Here is a 20,030-nt window from a genome sequence, read left to right on the forward strand (position 1 = left end):
GACTTCATTCATTCAGCAGACAATAATGTTTCTGAAGAGGTTCTACAGATTGGTCAAGGCCGTGATCACCGGCGCAGCGAAGCGTGCCTGTCTATTTGCTCGCTCATCCTAGAACGACGCCTCTTGCCCTAGAAATTGCGCCCCTGATTCCCCTCACGCCAGCCGCCACAAGCTGCGTCGCCCGTATGGTAAGGCTTTATTTTGTGAACCAAGCCATTTTTATGCCTACGAGGTATATAATTTGTTGTTGTTTTACTTCAAATGATCCATTTTTGTACTACCTCCGTTTTAGCCTACCAAAACGTCTTATATTTTGGGACGAAGGAATATTTAAGTACAGGTTTATTTTCTGTGTGTTAATTATGGAGTTATACATTGGCTGCCTGCTACGCGTGAGCAATGGGTGTGTTCAGAGATGAACTGAAGACAAACTTGTTCACTCTACTATTGTATAATGTAGTATTGGAATAAAGGAACATTCTTTTCTCTAGACTGCGGAATTGACGCGGATTTTTCATTGTTTTGTCTGTCGTTCTTGGGATATAACTATGCACTTTTAAATCGCTTTCCTAAACCATTAATTCTTGAATGAGAAACAAAGCTCATATAGGTCAATCATAGGTGGACTCATAGTGAGCTTTTGTAGTTTCTTGCATTCGATCTTAGTAGTCAACCCGGATTGGACGGTGCCCTGCATGGCATACCTGACGAACAAGGAGTTGCCAGCTGATGAGGTCGAGCCACGACAGATTGTCTGTCGGGCCAAGGCATACACCATCATCAATGTCAGCTATACAAGCATATCACTTCAGGCATACTCCAACATTGCGTCTCTCCATGTGAAGGGGGGACGATTTTGCAGGAAATCCATTCACGCGACTCTGGACACCATGCTTCTGCTAGATAGCTCGTCTCCAAAGCCTTCCGGCATGATTTCTTCTGGCTAACATCACCAATGACGCGGAGCTTTTGGTTGAACTGTGTCAAATGCCAACTTAACTCCAGGCAGCCCCATATGCCGGCTCAAGCTTTGAGGACCATCCCTATCACCTGGCCCTTTGCTGTATGGGGACTTTGATATGGTTGGACCATTCAAGCTGGCTACTGGCAGAGCACCCATATTCTAGTTATGGTCGATAAGTTCACAAAATGCATTGAAGCCAAGCCCATCAGGATACTTGATGGAGCAACGACCCTATAGCTGACATTGGATCCAACCTCTTGCAAGGAGAATTAGCTGAATACTACCAGGAGGAAGGAATCCGTCTCGATGTTGTGTCAGTGGCTCATCTGCAGTCCAATGGGCAAGTCGAACGGATCAATGGGCTCATCTTGCAAGGCCTCAAGCCTAGACTTCAGGTACATTTGGAGAGCAGTCGGCCGCTGGGTTGAAGAGCTACCTTCTGTTCTTTGGAGTCTACTGACTATTCCCAATAGATTGACGGGTTACACACCTTTCTTCTTGGTGTATGGAGCAGAAGCTGTCTTGCCGAGTGACATTGTTCATGACTCTCCATGCATTGCCGCCTACACAGAAGTTGAAGTTGAGGAGGCAAGACAAGACGACATTGACCTCCTCGAGGAACAAGAGCTCACAATCTCCAGATCCGTTATCTACTTGTAAAACTTGAGTCGCTACCATAGCCGCCGGGTCAGAGGCCATTATGTTAAGGAAGGTGACCTGGTGCTCCACCTCATCCAGAAGAATAACGCCATGACAAGCTTTCCCCACCTTGGGAAGGACCCTTTGATGTTAGCAAGGCATAACACAACGGGTCATACTACCTGGTCGACATACATGAGCCAGAGTGGTTCGCGAAGAAGAAACATGATACTTCGGAAGAAGAAACAGAGCACACTTGGTACGTAGCACTATTGCGTCCTTTTTATAATTAGCAAATTTGTAATATTTCGACTATAATCATGAAATAAAGTTGTGGTTCGCTCAAATTGATTTAAGTTTTTGTCCTCGCTCTTTATCTTCTATGATCATTTTTAATGGATTACCAAAGATGATCCGGCTACCTGACGAGGTCCGGGTCAACCACTAGGTTTCTTGCCTTGAGGCTTAAAGTTCTGTTATTTTGACTAACAATTATCTACACTTACTCACAAACCGTCTAAGTAATTTGCATTGGTTCTAAAAGCCTGCTCTATGTTCCGAACGCAGTTTCACATTGAGCACTGTTTGATTTGGCTAGTGTTTTGTTGCTACTCACATTGAGCACATTCCTGCAAATGAAATATAGATTCAAGTTAATTGAGCCAGACTCTGATGGATTAAACAACATAAATTTATATTACACGCCATAAGCTCAAAGCTAAGTTTAATATCGCATTTAGTTCAACTTCAACACACACAGATTCAATTAATACATTTATGAGTTGTTCATGCTTCAGGCTCATCATCGCCAGACGGCTTCAGAGAATTTCCGGCGTCATTCACCTCTTCGGATTATGACTTGTCCTTCCTCCGAAGTTGCTCCTTCTGGCGCAGGCGGAAAGGGCATTCTTGCATACCACCTATTCAAAGGATCGTAGGAGTTTTCGTATCTCGACAGCTAGATGATGTGTCATGACCATTGGAAAGTGCGGTCTGGCACCTCCCTCACGCATGATTGCCGCCATGGCTTAATGTCTTCTGGGGCTCCGGTAAGTCTTTTGGCCAGCTCGGAGGAATCTTCTACAGTTTCTTCCCTAATTCATATGGTGTGGAGAACTGCTTTTCCGGCGGCCATAAAATCCCTAAATAGTTTGCCGGCTTTTTGAGATCAGCTCATGCATGCATGGAGTCGAAGGTCCGCCTTCGCCACGACCAACCGGCTCTGAAATTATAAGTAAAGATGACTTTGCAAATTTAAAGGAAACCAAGAAAAACTGGAAATATTGCCGACTTACCAAGAATTTCCCGTATTGAGCACTGTCTGCTCCTCGGTTAACACTTCAAGCTCTTCTTGAAAAGATCCGCACAGCCTCTGCGTCCTTGGACTGCTGCTCAGCCGATTTAGTCACCAAGGCATCAAAAGCTTTGCCTTTGATGTCCAGTTCTTTCGCGAGCCGGCAGATTACTTTTGTCGGCAACATATTTGTCTTTCTCCTTGGCTGCCTTTACCCACAAGTTGCTTCTTTAATTTGTCAACTTGTTCTAGTAGCTCCTTGATGTTGGATATCTGGGCCATAATCTCCTTTGCCTTCTCAATTTTATCTCCAAAGAGAGATGATTTAGCAGCCGACTCGGAGTGGGCGTCATATTTCAAGGTGTTAATCAGATGTCGGTCCACCTCCATGATTTGGAAGTTTAACCCAACCTGGGTTTGCACTTTGCAGCATAATCTCCGGTTGGGTGCACCGCCCTGCCACTTGGACATAGGCATAATGTTGGTCTTCTATGGTTTACCTATTTCCGTTATGCCGTTTTTATTTTCTAGCCAGACTGTTGGGTGTGCACCTTAACTCTGCAGGGGCCTGTTGCTCAATTGTTTTGTAGTATCTGATTGATACTACATTTTAAGTTAATAAAAGTGCCTTTATCGGAGAAGAAAAACAGAGCTGCCACGGATATCAGAAATTCAGAATTCAGAAGTCAACTATATAAGAGCCCGCTGGCATGATTAATGGAGCTGGCTGTCGCGACAATCGCGCAGGGAAAAGGTGAGAAGTCTAGTCACCAAGCTTGGGGCATCCATGCACGTCCAACCAGACCCAGCAGGGCGGTTGACTGACTCAGGATGCAAGTCAACTCATAACCCATGTGATCAGCCCCAACTGGCCGGGTAATTAAGTTGTACAACACCCATTTCTATGAACTGATTGACATGTGGTGTTTGAATTAGTAGTCCTAGACAAGATGGTTAGACTTACGTTTGTACCTGCATATAATCTATGTCCTGTGTATAGCTGCTGGCACATGCACCATGGAAGGACAGCGGCGGAGAGCAATGGCGGCCCGGTGGCTGTGGCCGCTTCTTCTCGGCATCGCCGGCCTCGGCGGCGTTCTTCAAGTCCATGGGCAGGTCGATAACTTAGGTGAGCCCATCGTACATGCTTGCGACGTTTCATGGCATTACCTTCACAAACTGCTAGCTTATTTTTGCGTCCGCGTGCAGGTTTCATAAACTTGGACTGCGGTTTACCAGAGAGCGCCGCGGGCTACGTGGACAGCGTCACCAAGCTGCGCTTCACCTCGGACGCAGGATTCATCGACGCCGGCACCAACTACAACATGTCATCTGAGTACATCACGCCGACGATGGGCAGGAGCTGGCACAACGTGCGCAGCTTCGGCGGTGGCGCCGGCACGCGCAGCTGCTACACGCTCCGCTCCCTCGTGGCCGGGCTCAAGTACCTCATCCGGGCCAAGTTCTGGTACGGCAACTACGACGGCCTAGACAGGGCGCCCGTTTTCGACCTGCACATCGGCGTCAACTATTGGACGACCGTCAACATCTCGAACGCCAACACGCCGGTGATCTACGAGGTCATCGCCGTCGTCCCCGGCGAGTCCGTGCAGGTGTGCCTCGTGAACACCGGCTCCGGGACACCGTTCATCTCGGCCCTCGACCTGAGGCCCCTCAAGAACGGGCTCTACCCGATGGCCAACGCAACGCAGGGGCTGGTTCTTCACACCAGAGCCAACTTTGGCCGGGACGACGGCGTGATCCTCAGGTACCCTGACGACCCGCACGACCGCTTCTGGATCCCGCAGAGCAAGCGGGCGGAGTGGTTGGAGGTTTCGACGGCCAAGAAGGTGCAGAACATCGACGATGACAGCTTCGACGCGCCGTCCGCTGTGATGCAGACGGCCATCACCCCCGTCAACTCCTCCAGCCCCGTCGTGTTCAGCTGGGATGCCGAGCCCAGCGCCAGCAATCCGGATCCCGGGTACGTCTGCATCCTGCACTTCTCTGAGCTGCAGCCCCTCCCCGTCAGCGCCGTGCGGCAGTTCTACGTCACCCTTAACGGCCAGCTCTGGCTCGGCAAGGGCTTCACACCGCAGTACCTCTACACTAACGCCGTCTTCAACTCCATCCCCAACCACGGGTACCACCAGTACAACGTCTCGCTCAACGCCACCGGCAACTCCACGCTGCCGCCCATCCTCAACGCCCTCGAGATCTTCTCCGTCCTGCCCACCACCGGCATAACCACGGCCACTCAGGATGGTAAGCAAGCAGTTATGTTCTTCAGATGCATTTGCTAAAAAAAAGTTTTCTTCAGATGCAACTGTAGGATCAATGAAGTAGTTAATTATACTCAGCTGACAGATTTTTGTGTTGCTGCTGCTGAGAAATGTAACAGTGTCTGCCATCGCGGCGATCAGAGGCAAGTACCAGGTGAAGAAGAACTGGATGGGCGATCCCTGCGTGCCCAAGAATTTCGCGTGGAAAGGATTGGGTTGCAGCTATGCTGTTTCCAGCCCACCAACTGTCACAGGCTTGTGAGTTATATGTTTCGGTTCTGTTTCCTGTTAAAAGTCTTGCGAGTTATAAGTTTCCGAATGTTCTGTTTCCTGTTAAAAGTATATATGTTGAGCTGCAGTTATATATATGTTGCAGGAATCTATCTTCCAGTGGCCTCAGCGGCAACTTGTCATCTTCGTTTGCCGGCCTCAAAGGTCTACAGTACTTGTAAGTACTTTTTGAGCAAATAGAGTACTTGTAAGTATTTATTGAGTAAATACAGTACTTGTAAGTAAGAGATCGTTAAGCTAGTCATTGCAATGCTAATTTTATTGTGAAGAAATCAAAATGCTTAACCGGTTTTTGCAAATTCATAGGGATTTGTCACGCAATAATCTTACGGGCTCAATTCCCGACACCCTGTCGCAGTTGTCGTCGCTCACACTTCTGTAAGTAATCCATGGTATGTGCTTTTCAAATCCATTCGTAGTAAACGTGGCATAAAAAAAACTGTTGTGTTTCTTTCAGAGATCTGACAGACAATCAACTCAGTGGATCAATTCCTCCTGGCCTTGTGAAAAGAACTCAAGATGGCTCCCTAACACTCAGGTTAGTACCCTCTAGCATCAGAATTTTTTCAATGATATGGAGTAGTTCTAAGATCTTATTTGACCTTTTTGTTCAACATACATTTTATATATCTTAATTCATCAGCATGATTTACTCATCCTTCTCTTTGTTTTGCTAGATATGGTAACAATCCAAACCTCTGCAGTAGCGGCGACTACTGTCAGCCTCCAAAAAAGAAGAGAAGCTCTATGGTTGCCGTCTATGTTGTTGTTCCCGTAGTTGCAGTACTAGTGATTCTGCTACTGTCAGTTCTTCTCATTTGCATGAGAAGGAGAAGGCAAGGTAAGAAACCATGCAAAAATACAATACACTGAACTCAAGAATGCAAGTGTTCTTAGAAAATAAAATTTTTCATTATCCCGGGCCTCTCCATCAAAGATGCATATGGCACCTCATGAATGCAAGTGTGAAGTGATTAACTAATATCAGTTAGTGTGATTGCTTTATGAAGGAAGAACAAGCGATAATATCAAGCGGCTGGATGAGGCGAATATCAAGGGACACAACTCGTTGCGATTCGATAACCGCCGGTTCACATATAGTGAATTAGTGGCCATCACAAATGGCTTCGAGCGAGTAATTGGTAAAGGGGGGTTTGGGAAAGTTTACCATGGTTCGTTGGAGGATAGCACACAAGTGGCTGTCAAACTGCGGTCTGAATCTTCAGATCAAGGTGAACAAGAATTTTTGGCAGAGGTGAGAATTAATGTGATTGTTCAAGGTTAAGTATACTAATGCAATTCAGCTTGGTAATGTGCACAGATGTTTTTGGTTTCAGGCTCAGACGTTGGCGAAAATTCACCACAAGAATCTTGTGTCCTTGATTGGCTACTGCAAGGACATGAAATACATGGCTCTTGTCTACGAGTACATGTCTGAAGGAGCCCTAGACGAACATCTTAGAGGTATTAAATTTAATCAAATCATCAAGCAACAAGCCCGCAGCAACATAAATAATATTTTTATGTAATATCAATATATAGTTGCAAAAGTGATAAGCATCTTAGAAAAATACTAGTACATGTGATTCATCTTATCCTTTTCAGAATTTTTTTTGATTCATCTTATTATATTTGCATTGCAGGGAAAGATAACACCATGAAAACTTTAACCTGGAGACAGAGACTTCGTATTGCCTTGGAATCTGCACAAGGTAAGCTTTTCATTAAGTTTCTCCACATGTCGTTACATAAAGAAGGTGCAAATTTGGATTGTGATGTAGTTGATGATCTGTTATGTGGATGCATGCAGGGCTTGAGTATCTGCACAAGGGGTGTAACCCGCCCCTCGTTCACAGGGACGTGAAGACGTCAAACATCTTGCTGAATGCAAACCTGGAGGCAAAGATTGCTGATTTTGGCCTACTCAAGGCTTTCAATAGCAACAACGATACACACGTTTCCACAGCAAGGGTGGTTGGCACACTCGGTTACCTTGACCCTGAGTAAGTGCACAACTGTCTATTACTCCCTCTGTAAACTAATATAAGAGCGTTTAGAACACTACTTTAGTATTCTAAACGCTCTTATATTAGTTTACGGAGGGATTATTTCAGATTATTTCTATAAAACTTCTCATCTATTATGAACAACTAGAGTAACATATTTTGATTGTCTAAAAGTTAGTACAATTCAACATACATGCAGGGTCGCAATGTAAGATCTACCTTTTTCTCCTAGCTAGGGTGAACAAAATTTCAAAACTCAGTTCCTTAAATTTAAAATTTTGACATTCAACTTAGTCACTTAAACAAAATCCTGATTTCCACAAGAATCAAATTGATTTCTGAATTATCTGCAAATTATTGTGAAATTCGTTTGAGCCAAACATGTCCTGAAGAACTCGACCTGCACGATTGTTCTTGAAACCAGACCCGTTGACGTATCTCACACATACTTTACTAGGTACCATGCTACATTTCAGCTGACCAACAAGAGTGACGTCTTTAGCTTTGGCGTAGTGCTATTGGAGATAGTCACAGGGCAACGACACATCCTGAATGACCCCGAGCCAACGAGCATTGTTCAGTGGGTGCGGCAGCGCCTAGCCCGTGGTAACATCGAGGATGTGGTGGATGCGCGCATGCGTGGCGACCACGATGTCAATAGCGTGTGGAAAATTGCGGACACCGCATTGAAGTGTACGGCACAAAAGCCCGGAGAGCGGCCCACGATGACTGACGTGGTAGCGGTGCTACATGAGTGCCTTGAGCTAGAGGCTGCACACGACAATGTGAATGCAGGGTTTTACACACCCGGGAGTGGTGGCATCATGAACGACTATGGTCGGTATGACACTGGCATGTCTACTGATCTGAGCCAGAGCAGCACTGCATATGAGCAAGAGCATTTGGGCAGTGTGTCTATACTGTCTACTGGTCCAGCTGTTAGGTGAGGATCTAGACAATGATTACCTCCACCTCTCTTCTGCGAGTATTCTTTGTTTTCACTCAAGGGAATTCAAACTATTTTACACAATAACTGTCGTTATTATTAGAGGAAGTGTGAATGTACAAATGTTCAGACATTTAATGTGTTCTGTTGGCTTTTCTAGACATTTATTATTAGATGGAGTATATAATACTTGATGTATCTTGATTTTTCAAGTTTAGAAGATGACTTAACGAGGATGAAGATTCTCTATTATATTGGCTGAACCGTACTATATCATCGATAAAGTGTGACCTTTTTTTGATTCAGATGATAGTGTTACATGAAGATGTGATGGCAAAATAATCTTCGTCGAGAAAGCACAATATGATTTGCTAAGAGAAAATACAACCTGAAATAGTGACAATCCTCACGTGTTTTGATGCATAAAGGTAACTAGATCCTCAGATAAAGGAGACGCACTCACCTTGTTGGCTTTTAATGGGATCTGTATGCTGATTCTTCTTCCTGTTGGCGTGGTTAGGATGAAGGCGTAGTGGCCTCAACAACAGAGCAGCGACAACAGCCGACTTAGTCGAGATAGGCAACTTTTTTTTTTGCGAATAAGTCGAGATAGGCATCTTCTTCGGAGTGGTTACAACAATACATAATTGACATCGGTGATAGGCAAGGAATTAGGTTCGGGGGGGGGGGGGGGGGGGGGGGGGGGGGTGGGTAACCTGTGTGCCTCTCAGTAAGGCCGGAAATGATGGCACACCTGGAGCAGGGGAAAGGGGCTTGGTGGAAAACAGAGTTGCAAAGTGGAAGGATTATTTAGATAAAAATTCTTTGACACACTCAGAGAGGCCTTATTTTCATCTGACTGATCAGCGTCAAGGGTGCCCCAAGGCTCTTGCTTATCAGGGACCCTTAGCTTTTGATTCAGAACATAAGAGTTGCTTCGGACTGCAAGAAGGTAATTAGGGACACACACGAAGGAATGAATGGGAAGTATATCGACATCACGCGGGAGATTAGCTTGCTTCGGACCTTGATGTCATCAACCTCAAGTTCCTCCATCTATGCTTTGAGGCCATGTCTGGTCTTAAGATCAACTTCAACAAGAGTGAAGTTGTGGTTTTAGGCCTGCTCAGATGACGATCAACAACGGATTTGGACAACTTGAACTGCAAGTTGTCCTCCTTCCCCATTATGTACTTAGGGATGCCGCTGTCTAATTCGAGGGTACCTTGAGTGAGTTCAGACCGCTTATCGGTCGGGTCGTGTCTAGGCCGAAGCCATGGTGTGGTCATTTTATGTCCAAAGGGAGTAAGACAGTTCGTGTTGACTCCTCCCTATCTAGTCTCCCCATGTATATGGGGTTGTATATCCTGCCGGAAGGGGTTCATAACTAGACCTTTCCCGGTACTTCTAGCAAGTGACGGATGGCCGATAGAAATACCATATGGTCACTAGGCTGATGTCTGCATGCGAAAGGACTTGGGAGGGATAGGCATTATTGCGTCTCATTGCATGAACATGGCTCTTATGCTGAGATGGGTCTAGCGAACACTTCATGGGGATGGAGGATCATGGCTACAACTTGCTCAAGCAAAGTATCTGCAGGGCTGACCCTTCCTTGCTGTGAGTGTAGGGAGGGGTCCCAATTCTGAAAGTCCATCCAACGGATCAAGCATGATCTGCAATGGGCTCTTTGTCTCCATTGGCAATAGAGAGTTGGACCTCTTTTGGCTTGACCCGTGGGTGGGCGGGTTTCCGTTGTGTATCGAGTTCCCAAACGTGTTTACTATCTGCTCAGATCCAATTGTGTTGACTTCCACGAGAGCCCACAATGGATATTGGAACATCTTGTTCTAAAGGACATTTGGTCCGTGGAGACCGTGGACTGTGCCAACTTGTCGGCTGCCCTCCCGCCAATGCTCGCGGACTATCTGGACACCATTTCTTGGCAGCTGACCCCCTCGGGGATCTTCTCTGTTGGCTCGGCTTATCATGCCTTATGTCGACGGTCATCTCTTTCATGAATCTTTCTGTTACGGAAAACACCCTTGTAGCTGAGGATCAAAATCTTTTGTTTGGCAACTGCTATGAAATCGCCTCCCATCTGGGATGGAGGTGATCAAACGACGTGACCCTGGGAATGGGTTGTGTCCCATTTATGAAGTTCTGAAGACGGGGACACATATTTTTCTCGTCCACGTCGGCGAGATTTCTTTGGAGCTTTGTCCGTGAGGCTCTGGGGCCAGACTGGGAGGCACTAGACCAGTCTGGGTTCCTACAAATCTGTGCGAACCAGACCGGGAGGAGGAGACGCTTCTTCTGGCTTTGTGTTCGAGGCGCTAGCTTGAACCCTGTGAACAACATGCAACAAAATGTTGATTGTGTGGATCTTTCTTAGGCGGGCATCTCGCTCTATCTTCAAATTCCTTACATTTTTGCAGTACTGTAACCCGCTTTCTAGATAGCGGGATTACGGCCGGTTTGGCTACATGATGAACGTGATGATTGCTGCCTCACGCCGTCTTGCTTCGCTGCCAACTACTTGTGGTTTTTTCTTCTCTTTCTTTTATGTTTCTTTTTCGTGTGTTTGTGCTGTTGCCCTGAAAGACTATTTTATTTTGATACGACACTTAATTTTGTTGTATGAACGTGATGATTGCTTTATTTATAAACCTTGTTTCAAGAGAAGGCAGTGTCAACTCTCCAGCCCCATGTCAACTAAAGTTTAGTTTTTTGTGAGCCGATCGAGTCGTGGCCTCCTCGTGGGTACAAAGTGGTGGCGAGAGAATTCAGGCTAGAGCAGGGCCCACTCTTGAGCGACTTGCCGTAGACACTCCGGGGTGTAGTGTCCCCCCAGGCGTTAACTAAGGTTATACGCACGTCACTGAAAGTTTTTAGTATTGAGTCCTGTTGGATATGTTGGGCATGTGTGTGTGCGCGCCTGACCACAACGGAGAAATTAACGCCGCGAGCAATGGCGGCCACGCCGTGGCTTCTTCTTCTCTGCCTCAGCCTCGCCGCCGGAGGCGTACTGCAAGCTCGTGCCCAGCCTGACAGTAACGGTATGTACTTATATGGGTTCTCAAAATTTTTCTAAAGATGATTACTGCAAGTTGACACAAATCATGTAAAATTTCACTTTGTCCTTTGTCCATACTGTATGATCAATTTATCTCATATATCTGCGCGTGTTCGACCGATCGCGTGCTGTTTGCACGGCAGGATTCATAAGCATAGACTGCGGACTGCAGGGGGAGGAGGGCTACGTGGACACGGCCACCAAGCTCTCGTACTACCCGGACACCGGCTTCACCGACGGCGCCGGCACCTGCCGCAACATTTCGGCCGACTACATAACGCCGTCCTTGTGCAAGGGCATGTATACCGTCCGCAGCTTCCCATCCGGCCCGCGGAACTGCTACACGCTCCGCTCCCTCGTGCCCGGGCTCAAGTACCTCATCCGGGCCAAGTTCATGTACGGCAACTACGACGCCCTCCGCCAGCCACCCATCTTTGACCTCCACATCGGCGTCAACCACTGGCACACCGTGAACATCACGAAGCCGCATGTGGAGAAGTCTGTGGAGGCCATCCTTGTGGTGCCAGACGACTTCGTGCAAGTTTGCCTGATCAACACCGGCGCTGGGACGCCCTTCATCTCTTCGCTGGAGCTCAGGCCGCTCAAAAAGACGATCTACCCGCAGGTGACTGCAGCACACGGGCTCCTGCTCTCTGAGAGGATCAACTTCGGCCAGATTGATGAAAACAACGTCATCAGGTGAGCCAAAGACGATCGCAAATTTCCCTATGTTGTTTCTATGCATGCCATGAATCTTAATTAGTACTACCTTTGTTCCTAAATACTCTCGCCGTTTCAAAATAAGTGTGTCAACTTTGTACTAATTTTGGGACACTTATTTTGGAACGGAGGGAGTATAAGACATTTTGGAAGGGTGTATTTTTAACCGCGAAGTCATTCGATCAATCGATCAGGTATCCCGGCGATACATATGACAGAATATGGACGCCTGTGGTCAGCTCTGGAACATATACCGAGGTATCGACTACGAGCAAGGTCATACCGGACAGCCTCTTTGAGGTACCGACGACCGTGATGCAGACGGCGATGAGGCCACGAAATGTCTCAAGCGGCATGTCATTGTCTTGGGACCCTGAGCCCCAACCCAACAATCCATCGCCAGGGTACATCATCATCATGCACTTCTCTGAACTAGAGTTCCTCCTGTTCAATGTCACACGTGAGTTCTCGATCAACCTCAACAATGAGCCATGGCACCCAGACAACATCATGCCGAAATACCTCTACGGAGCCGCCATCTACAATAGCGTCCCCTCCTGGAAGAGCCGCTACGACATATCCATCATTCCCACCGTCAGAGCAACGCAACCGCCTATCATCAATGCTATTGAAACGTACACCGTCGTCACCACCACCAACCTTGGCACCGACTCCCTGGATGGTACGTTTTATTCAGATGCAAAAAATGCATATAGATGGACAAGCACACACTGAAAAGAGTTACATATTCATAAGTGGCTTGAGATTCTTTTAAAACTCTTCTAACCTGCTAACTAAAATTGCACAAATATTTCACTAAACTGCACACGTTCAACAGGTGCAATTTTAGATTTATATAGCAGTACACAAATTCTGAGGATCTGAAGCAACTGTGAATTAGCAAAAGTGCATTGAAAAATTGAGAACTACTAACTGCAGTGTCTGCGATCATGGCAATCAAGGTGAAGTATCAGGTGCATAAAAACTGGTTTGGCGACCCGTGCGGCCCGGAGACTGTTATGGTGTGGGACAGGTTGACATGTAGCTACGCCACTACAAGCCCCCCGAGGATTATACGCTTGTAAGTACTAGATCATGAAAGTAGTGATCTAAACGCTCTTATATTTCTTTACGGGGGAAGTAGTTCATATCAATCTGTTAGGATTTTATGTTAGTGAAAACCGTAACTGGTAATATTAAATGGAGAAGAGGGTTACATTTCTACTATCATCAACTGAAACTGACCCACTGATCATTTGCTGTATGCAGGGACTTGTCCTTGAGAGGTCTGAACGGTGATATCTCATCTTTTTTCACCAATCTCAAAGCTATCCAGTACTTGTACGTCTTCTGTTATGGATCTGTCTTAATGTCCACTCTAGTTTGTGCAACAATAATGATAAGAAAGTGTTTCATATCTTGCAGGAATCTATCAAACAATAACTTGGTAGGGTCAATTCCAGATGCCCTTTCGCAGTTAACTTCATTGACAGTTCTGTAAGTCGGGCAACTTTTGTCAAAATTTAGCCATTCCCATGTATTACTTCCGAGTCATGTAAAATTGTCTTAGGATTTCTTTTCTGCAGAGATTTGTCACACAACCAGCTCAATGGAGCAATCCCATCTAGACTTCTCAAAAGAGTCGAAGACGGCTCACTGAATCTAAGGTACCCCCGCCCCCCCCCCCCCTCAAACTGACCCACACATTTTAATTCCCATTCTATCTAACATTATTGCCCACAAATTTAATTAACTATCTCTATTTAATATTTGTTAGATATGGCAACAACCGAGACCTTTGCGCCAATGACAATTCATGTCGGTTGGAACCTAAATGGAAGAGCAATCTTGCCATCTATATTGTCGTCCCTGTGGTTGTGTCCATGATTGTGGTGATAGTAGTGGTAGTACTCTTCTGCTCACTAAGACGTAAGAGACAAGGTGAGGCATAGGCAAGAGCACAACCAGCGAATGATCTTTTTCGCAATCACACTACTAAGTCTAGTTGTATTGTTTGTCACCTATTAAGGATCAATGAATAACTCCGTGGAGCCACAGAATGAAGCCACGACGAGCTATGTGCCGGGAAACAATGCTCATAGGGACAGTTTTTCACTACATCAACTTGAGAGTCGCCGGTTCACGTACGAAGAGCTCAAGATTATAACGAACAACTTCCAACGAGTACTTGGCCAGGGAGGGTTCGGGTACGTCTATGATGGTTTTCTGGAGGACGACACTCAGGTGGCGGTAAAGTTACGGTCTCATTCTTCCACTCAAGGTTTCAAGGAGTTCCTTGCAGAGGTACATGCCTTTCTTTGATTGCACTTGATGTACCAAGGTAGGGATTGTGCCAAGAACTTTCGGGGTAAAATTTATAAATTGTGAACGTTTGTCCAGGCTCATATTTTAACATGGATTCATCACAAAAATCTTGTCAACTTGATTGGTTACTGCAAGGATGGGGAGTACATGGCACTTGTCTACGAGTATATGTCAGAGGGAACCCTGCATGAGCATCTTGAAGGCACGTAAGTCGTTCACATGTTAACTTCAGATTTAAATGTTTCTTGAGATTTCAAATTGACCAAATATAAAACTATTTATAGGAAGCAAACACAATGGAGGACGTTTATCGTGGAGACAAAGACTCCGAATCGCACTTGATTCTGCACAAGGTATGCACTTTAGTGTCGAGTTTGTTGTTGCTTAATGTTTTGTGTTTCCAAACACATGAGCACTGGTGTGTACGGTGATTTCCAGGGTTGGAGTATCTACACAAGGGGTGCGACCCACCTCTAATTCACAGGGATGTAAAGGCCTCCAATATCCTCTTGAACGCGAGGTTAGAGGCTAGGATTGCTGACTTCGGCTTATCCAAGACTTTCAGTGGCGGAAATGACTACGTGTCCACAACGACACTCGTTGGCACACCCGGATATGTCGACCCCGAGTACCACGCAACTATGCAGCTAACAGCTAAGAGCGACGTGTACAGTTTCGGTGTCGTGCTACTGGAACTGGTCACGGGGAAACCCGCCGTAGTGAGGGAGGCGGCACCCATCAACATCATTCATTGGTCACGACAACGGATGGAGCGGGGAAACATTGAAAGTGTGGTTGATGCACGTATGTGTGGCATTTACGATGTCAATAGTGTGTGGAAAGTGGTGGAAATTGCACTCAAGTGCACTGCATGTGTGTCGCCGCAACGACCCACCATGACTGACGTGGTGGATCAGCTGCAAGAATGCATCGAGCTCGAGGAAGGCCGCACCATTGAAGTTGGAAACAATGGCTTCTATACGAGTGGTGGCAGCGACAATCCAGACTTGAGTTATAATGCTTATATTGCTGACCAATCCAGTGATAGTACTACATTTCAGACTGAACACGGTGTCAAGAGGGTGCATTCAATGCCCACCGGTCCTGCTACACGTTGACAACTCCTATATTGGTTTGAGAATTTCGTATGAATGCAACAATAGATCCTACATATATATTTATTCTCTTGAAGGGATCCAGACGAGATACTGAAATTCTTTTGCCGAAGTGAGTGCACATGGATTCATATATCAAAACTCATCAAGAGTGTAGCATGCATTAATTTAATTTGGAAATAGGACCTTGAGATCGATATTTATTGCATGTAAAGTATGCCATTCTTGGTTGTTTCTTGTTAATTGACAAAACTATTGTATGATAGTCATTTCTATATGTGTTAGTTAGTGAGACAAATATATCTGAACAGGCGAATGATTAGAGTAGAAAACAAATATCAATATACATACATAAAAAATCCGCACAACCACGGTAACCGCAATCATGTAAGAAAACTTATGTAATCTATACATCGAAGTAGAAAGAGAAATGCTGCTACATAACTACTACTAGGAACTCATACTCCAGGTGAAAGTGCATCTTGCCCCTTAGGTGAATTTTTGTAATCAATGTCAACATATCTCGAGGAACCAATGCCTACTACAAGTTCATTTTAGGAAAGTTCGTTGGGGTGCAAAAAATGAAATGGAAGGTGACCCCCACAAATTTACATGAAGACAAGTGTTTGTCAAGCCCAGGGATTCTTCATTTTTATTTGAGTGATACAAGATCACATCGAGTCCATAGCCACGCTGATACTAACAATAGGGGACAAGGAAGCTATGATGAGTCTTTTTTTCTCTAAGTGCTTAAGGATCAAACTCCAAAAAAACTCAAAAGCCTTCAAACCTCCACTATATCTACCTAACCTTCATACACTTCGGAGTTCCCGAGCTATTTCGGCCGGAATTGGCGAGTGGTTCATCAGATATAGCCGCTGCAAAAGTCTAGTCATTCGGAGTTGCCAACTATTTCATTCGGAACCACTAAAGCACTTGTGGCAAACATTTAGTCGCCTTCTCAGGATTTCCTAAACCATTCGGTCGGAATTTCCGAAGTGGTTACAGAGAGTATGCCACTGACATTGGAGCATACAAATCGCTTCCTTTCAGACTGACCAAGCGATATGAAACTTTCTACCTGTCATACACATCGGAGTATCTGAGATGATCACTTCGGAGCTTCCGAGCTGTGTTAAAAAGTTGGTAATGGTCAAATTTCTAGTCCAGCCTGTTAATACCCTCACCTACGCCATCTGTTCACTCAAAGCAAACTTCAGTCCTATCATATATTCTGAGAGAGAACTTCACCTTTGTGTGCTTATTTCAAAGGGCTTTCTACCTCAACATCCAAGTCAATCCTTTGAGATATAATTCCCCTTTTTTTATTTCCACTCATACTTCTCCAATCCACAAGACAAATCTTGACAGAGTTTGAGTGCAAGTGGAGATTATCTTTCGAAGCAAAAGAGCAAGAGATTCATCATTAAGCAGTCTCACGCCATAAAAAAGGACACATATGTGATGATACACGTTTGTCATAGTAGATCATGTTTTCTGTTATCGATGTACATCCATGATGGTTTTATGACATAATCAAAATAGTGATACTTGTGTTGTCGTAGATGTGTTCCATGACAATATTCGTTGTTTCATCATGGAACTGCATGACATAAAATGTCACGTCATGGAAGTATTTCGTCAAGGGTAACAAACACGTGGAAGCCACCATAACATGCCACCGTTAAGCCATCGGCGTTAACCTCACACATGCTGTAGTGAGGATTGGAGTCACAGAGCTTGTTCGTTCTATTGTTGTGTAAACCACGCATGGTGTACCACTAGACAATTTAGGTTTAAGTCACGAGTGAAACCATAGTTGAAAATTCGCAATCGGGCATGAATCCTTTGGTATTGAAGCAACATCCCTAGTAGTGTCAATGAAACGTCCAAAGAACAGGGAAGCATGGCCATGGCCACCGCACTCTAGTTTTCAAGTCATGCATCCTCATGGATCTGCCGACCCTGTGAAAAGGCTAGAGATACATAAGAGTTACATGGGATTTACAAACTGATGAGTTTTGATTGGAGATTAAGAGGGAGGAGGGGCCCACCCCCGTGAAAATCAGGGGGGAGAGTTTAGTTAGAAAGAAAGAATCCTAGTCAGCGTGTAATGCGTGTAACTCTTTGTACGTTTAGCATAATTGTAGGAAGAGTGATGACCAGTTAGAAAGCATGTTAAATTCTCATGGACACTCATGTTTCCTTATCTTCTCTAGCCAGTTGCCATTTACTAGAAAGGCATACGCCATGCTCTACCCCCCCTAGTTGGACCCAGCATTGTCGCGCAGGCGACACGATCGACAGTTAGATCATGCTCCCACTCAGCCCACTCTAGCTTCCACTTGCCACTGATGCACACGTCATTGGGAAAAGCCACTTGGCTGATGGGGCGGTAGGGCATCTGTCATGGGGTGTTGTGGTGGTGTAGTACCTGCACAATGAGATTGTAGCTTGGCACCCCGCAGAGGTGGCCGATGTGGTGGCCTACGGTGGTGGACATCTATGGCTGGTGGTCATCTCCGACAACACGGGTGGATGTTCCCGTTTTAAGCGCGGTCTGCCTGATCTGGTTCGCATGGCGTGGCCAACACCGATATGAGGTCGAGGCTGGTACGACGCAATTCCTCCTGATGTAGCGTGGGAGCCCCATTTTGGTAGTTGTTACCGCTACCGCTGCGCCACTTCTTTTGCCGAGGAGGTCAGTGATTTTGTCGTCATAGCGCTAGAGTTTTGCCCCTTGCATAGGTTTATGTGGTGCATGGTAGCTTGGTTCGCGCACCCAGATTGCGATTAAGGACAACATTGCATCCGTGTGTGTGTGTGTGGCGGTTTTTGGATCGAAGGTGGTAATGGCTATCACGATATGGTCTAGATCCATGGCTACACACTGCTTGGGAGGACGAGAGGTGCTGCTCGAGGGTCCCTCCATGGGATTTTGTCAACGCTGATTGCGTCTCTCTGGCTGGATTGATGGATCGTGTCATATTTTCAACCTTTTTGTTGTCATGGTCATTCTCAGCATGACAACGACCACGGCCGGACGATCCATGCAAGTGTTTGTCTTTGTATGCATATGCCATGGGATTGAGATCAGCTAGTGTAGGCGACAACTCAGGGTGATGACGGTTCGGTAGTGTGTCTCAAGTGCGTAGTCTTGAGCTCCAGAGTGAAAATCGGCAGGTCTGACTTTAGTTACTTCTGCCTTGCATTGTTCAGAGTTATCTCTGGGGTTGACAACCCATGATTTGACCATCAGTGGTAGGCGACACGGTGTGTCATTCCCTTTCTCCAGGCATTGTTGTCGAAGAACCTCTCTCACGGTTCCTAGATTGCCAAGGGTGGGGCCTCACTAGTAGAAAAAGGGCCATATTGTTGGGGATCGTTGCAGAATTTTTAAATTTTCTACGCATCACCAAGATCCATCTATGGAGTTTACTAGCAACGAGGGGAAAGGAGTGCATCTACATACCCTTGTAGATCGCGAGCGGAAGCGTTCAAGTGAACGGGGTTGATGGAGTCGTACTCGTCGTGATCCAAATCACCGATGACCGAGCGCCGAACGGACGGCACCTCCGCGTTCAACACACGTACGGAGCAGCGACGCCTCCTCCTTCTTGATCCGGCAAGGGGGAAGGAGAGGTTGATGGAGATCTAGCAGCACGACGGCGTGGTGGTGGAAGTAGCGGGGATCCCGGCAGGGCTTCGCCAAGCGCAAGCGGGAGAGAGAGGTGTCACGGGAGGGAGAGGGAGGCGCCAGGGGCTAGGGTACAGCAGCCCTCCCTCCCCCCACTATTTATAGGGGCCTTGGGGGGGCACCGGCCCCCTGGAGATCCCATCTGAGGGGGGGGGGGGGCGGTGGCCAAGGGGGGTGGCTTGCCCCCCAAGCCAAGTGGGGCGCCCCCCACCCCCAGGGTTTCCAACCCTAGGCGCAGGGGAGGCCCATGGGGGGCGCACCAGCCCACCAGTGGCTGGTTTCCCTCCCCACTTCAGCCCATGGGGCCCTCCGAGATAGGTGGCCCCACCCGGTGGACCCCCGGGACCCTTCCGGTGGTCCCGGTACAATACCGATAACCCCCGAAACTTTCCCGGTGGCCGAAACTGGACTTCCTATATATAATTCTTCACCTCCGGACCATTCCGGAACTCCTCGTGACGTCCGGGATCTCATCCGGGACTCCAAACAACTTTCGGGTTTCCGCATACTAATATCTCTACAACCCTAGCGTCACCGAACCTTAAGTGTGTAGACCCTACGGGTTCGGGAGACATGCAGACATGACCGAGACGCCTCTCCAGTCAATAACCAACAGCGGGATCTGGATACCCATGTTGGCTCCCACATGTTCCACGATGATCTCATCGGATGAAC

At 46.6% G+C, this 20,030-nt stretch overlaps 2 protein-coding genes across 2 annotated transcripts; both read left to right on the plus strand.

The window, feature by feature from the left end:
- Positions 1 to 3,874: 3,874 nt before the first annotated feature.
- Positions 3,875 to 8,695, plus strand: LOC123182688 (probable LRR receptor-like serine/threonine-protein kinase At1g05700). The gene is made up of 12 exons (XM_044595344.1): positions 3,875 to 4,026; positions 4,107 to 5,162; positions 5,299 to 5,437; positions 5,556 to 5,627; positions 5,777 to 5,848; positions 5,928 to 6,008; positions 6,148 to 6,311; positions 6,481 to 6,725; positions 6,808 to 6,934; positions 7,114 to 7,182; positions 7,281 to 7,473; positions 7,934 to 8,695. Exons 1-12 carry the CDS (start codon positions 3,915 to 3,917, stop codon positions 8,421 to 8,423), a joined length of 2,820 nt encoding a protein of 939 aa, XP_044451279.1. The 5' UTR covers positions 3,875 to 3,914; the 3' UTR covers positions 8,424 to 8,695.
- A 2,683-nt stretch (positions 8,696 to 11,378) lies between these two features.
- Positions 11,379 to 15,661, plus strand: LOC123173379 (putative leucine-rich repeat receptor-like protein kinase At2g19210). The gene is made up of 12 exons (XM_044589906.1): positions 11,379 to 11,481; positions 11,642 to 12,197; positions 12,413 to 12,900; positions 13,158 to 13,299; positions 13,488 to 13,559; positions 13,644 to 13,715; positions 13,805 to 13,885; positions 13,996 to 14,159; positions 14,248 to 14,522; positions 14,619 to 14,749; positions 14,832 to 14,896; positions 14,982 to 15,661. Exons 1-12 carry the CDS (start codon positions 11,394 to 11,396, stop codon positions 15,659 to 15,661), a joined length of 2,814 nt encoding a protein of 937 aa, XP_044445841.1. The 5' UTR covers positions 11,379 to 11,393.
- The last annotated feature ends 4,369 nt before the right edge of the window (positions 15,662 to 20,030 follow it).

Source organism: Triticum aestivum, chromosome 1D, assembly GCF_018294505.1.
Source record: "Triticum aestivum cultivar Chinese Spring chromosome 1D, IWGSC CS RefSeq v2.1, whole genome shotgun sequence".
Taxonomy (NCBI): Eukaryota; Viridiplantae; Streptophyta; class Magnoliopsida; order Poales; family Poaceae; genus Triticum; species Triticum aestivum.

Excerpts from the sequence above, each read along its gene's own strand:
- LOC123182688 (XM_044595344.1), top strand. The coding sequence starts at position 3,915 with ATGGAAGGACAGCGGCGGAGAGCAATGGCGGCCCGGTGGCTGTGGCCG. Across the intron at positions 5,163-5,298 it reads AACCACGGCCACTCAGGATG|TGTCTGCCATCGCGGCGATC; the intron begins GTAAGCAAGCAG and ends GAAATGTAACAG. Across the intron at positions 7,474-7,933 it reads CTCGGTTACCTTGACCCTGA|GTACCATGCTACATTTCAGC; the intron begins GTAAGTGCACAA and ends ATACTTTACTAG.
- LOC123173379 (XM_044589906.1), top strand. The coding sequence starts at position 11,394 with ATGGCGGCCACGCCGTGGCTTCTTCTTCTCTGCCTCAGCCTCGCCGCC. Across the intron at positions 13,886-13,995 it reads GACGGCTCACTGAATCTAAG|ATATGGCAACAACCGAGACC; the intron begins GTACCCCCGCCC and ends AATATTTGTTAG. Across the intron at positions 14,750-14,831 it reads CATGAGCATCTTGAAGGCAC|CAAACACAATGGAGGACGTT; the intron begins GTAAGTCGTTCA and ends ATTTATAGGAAG.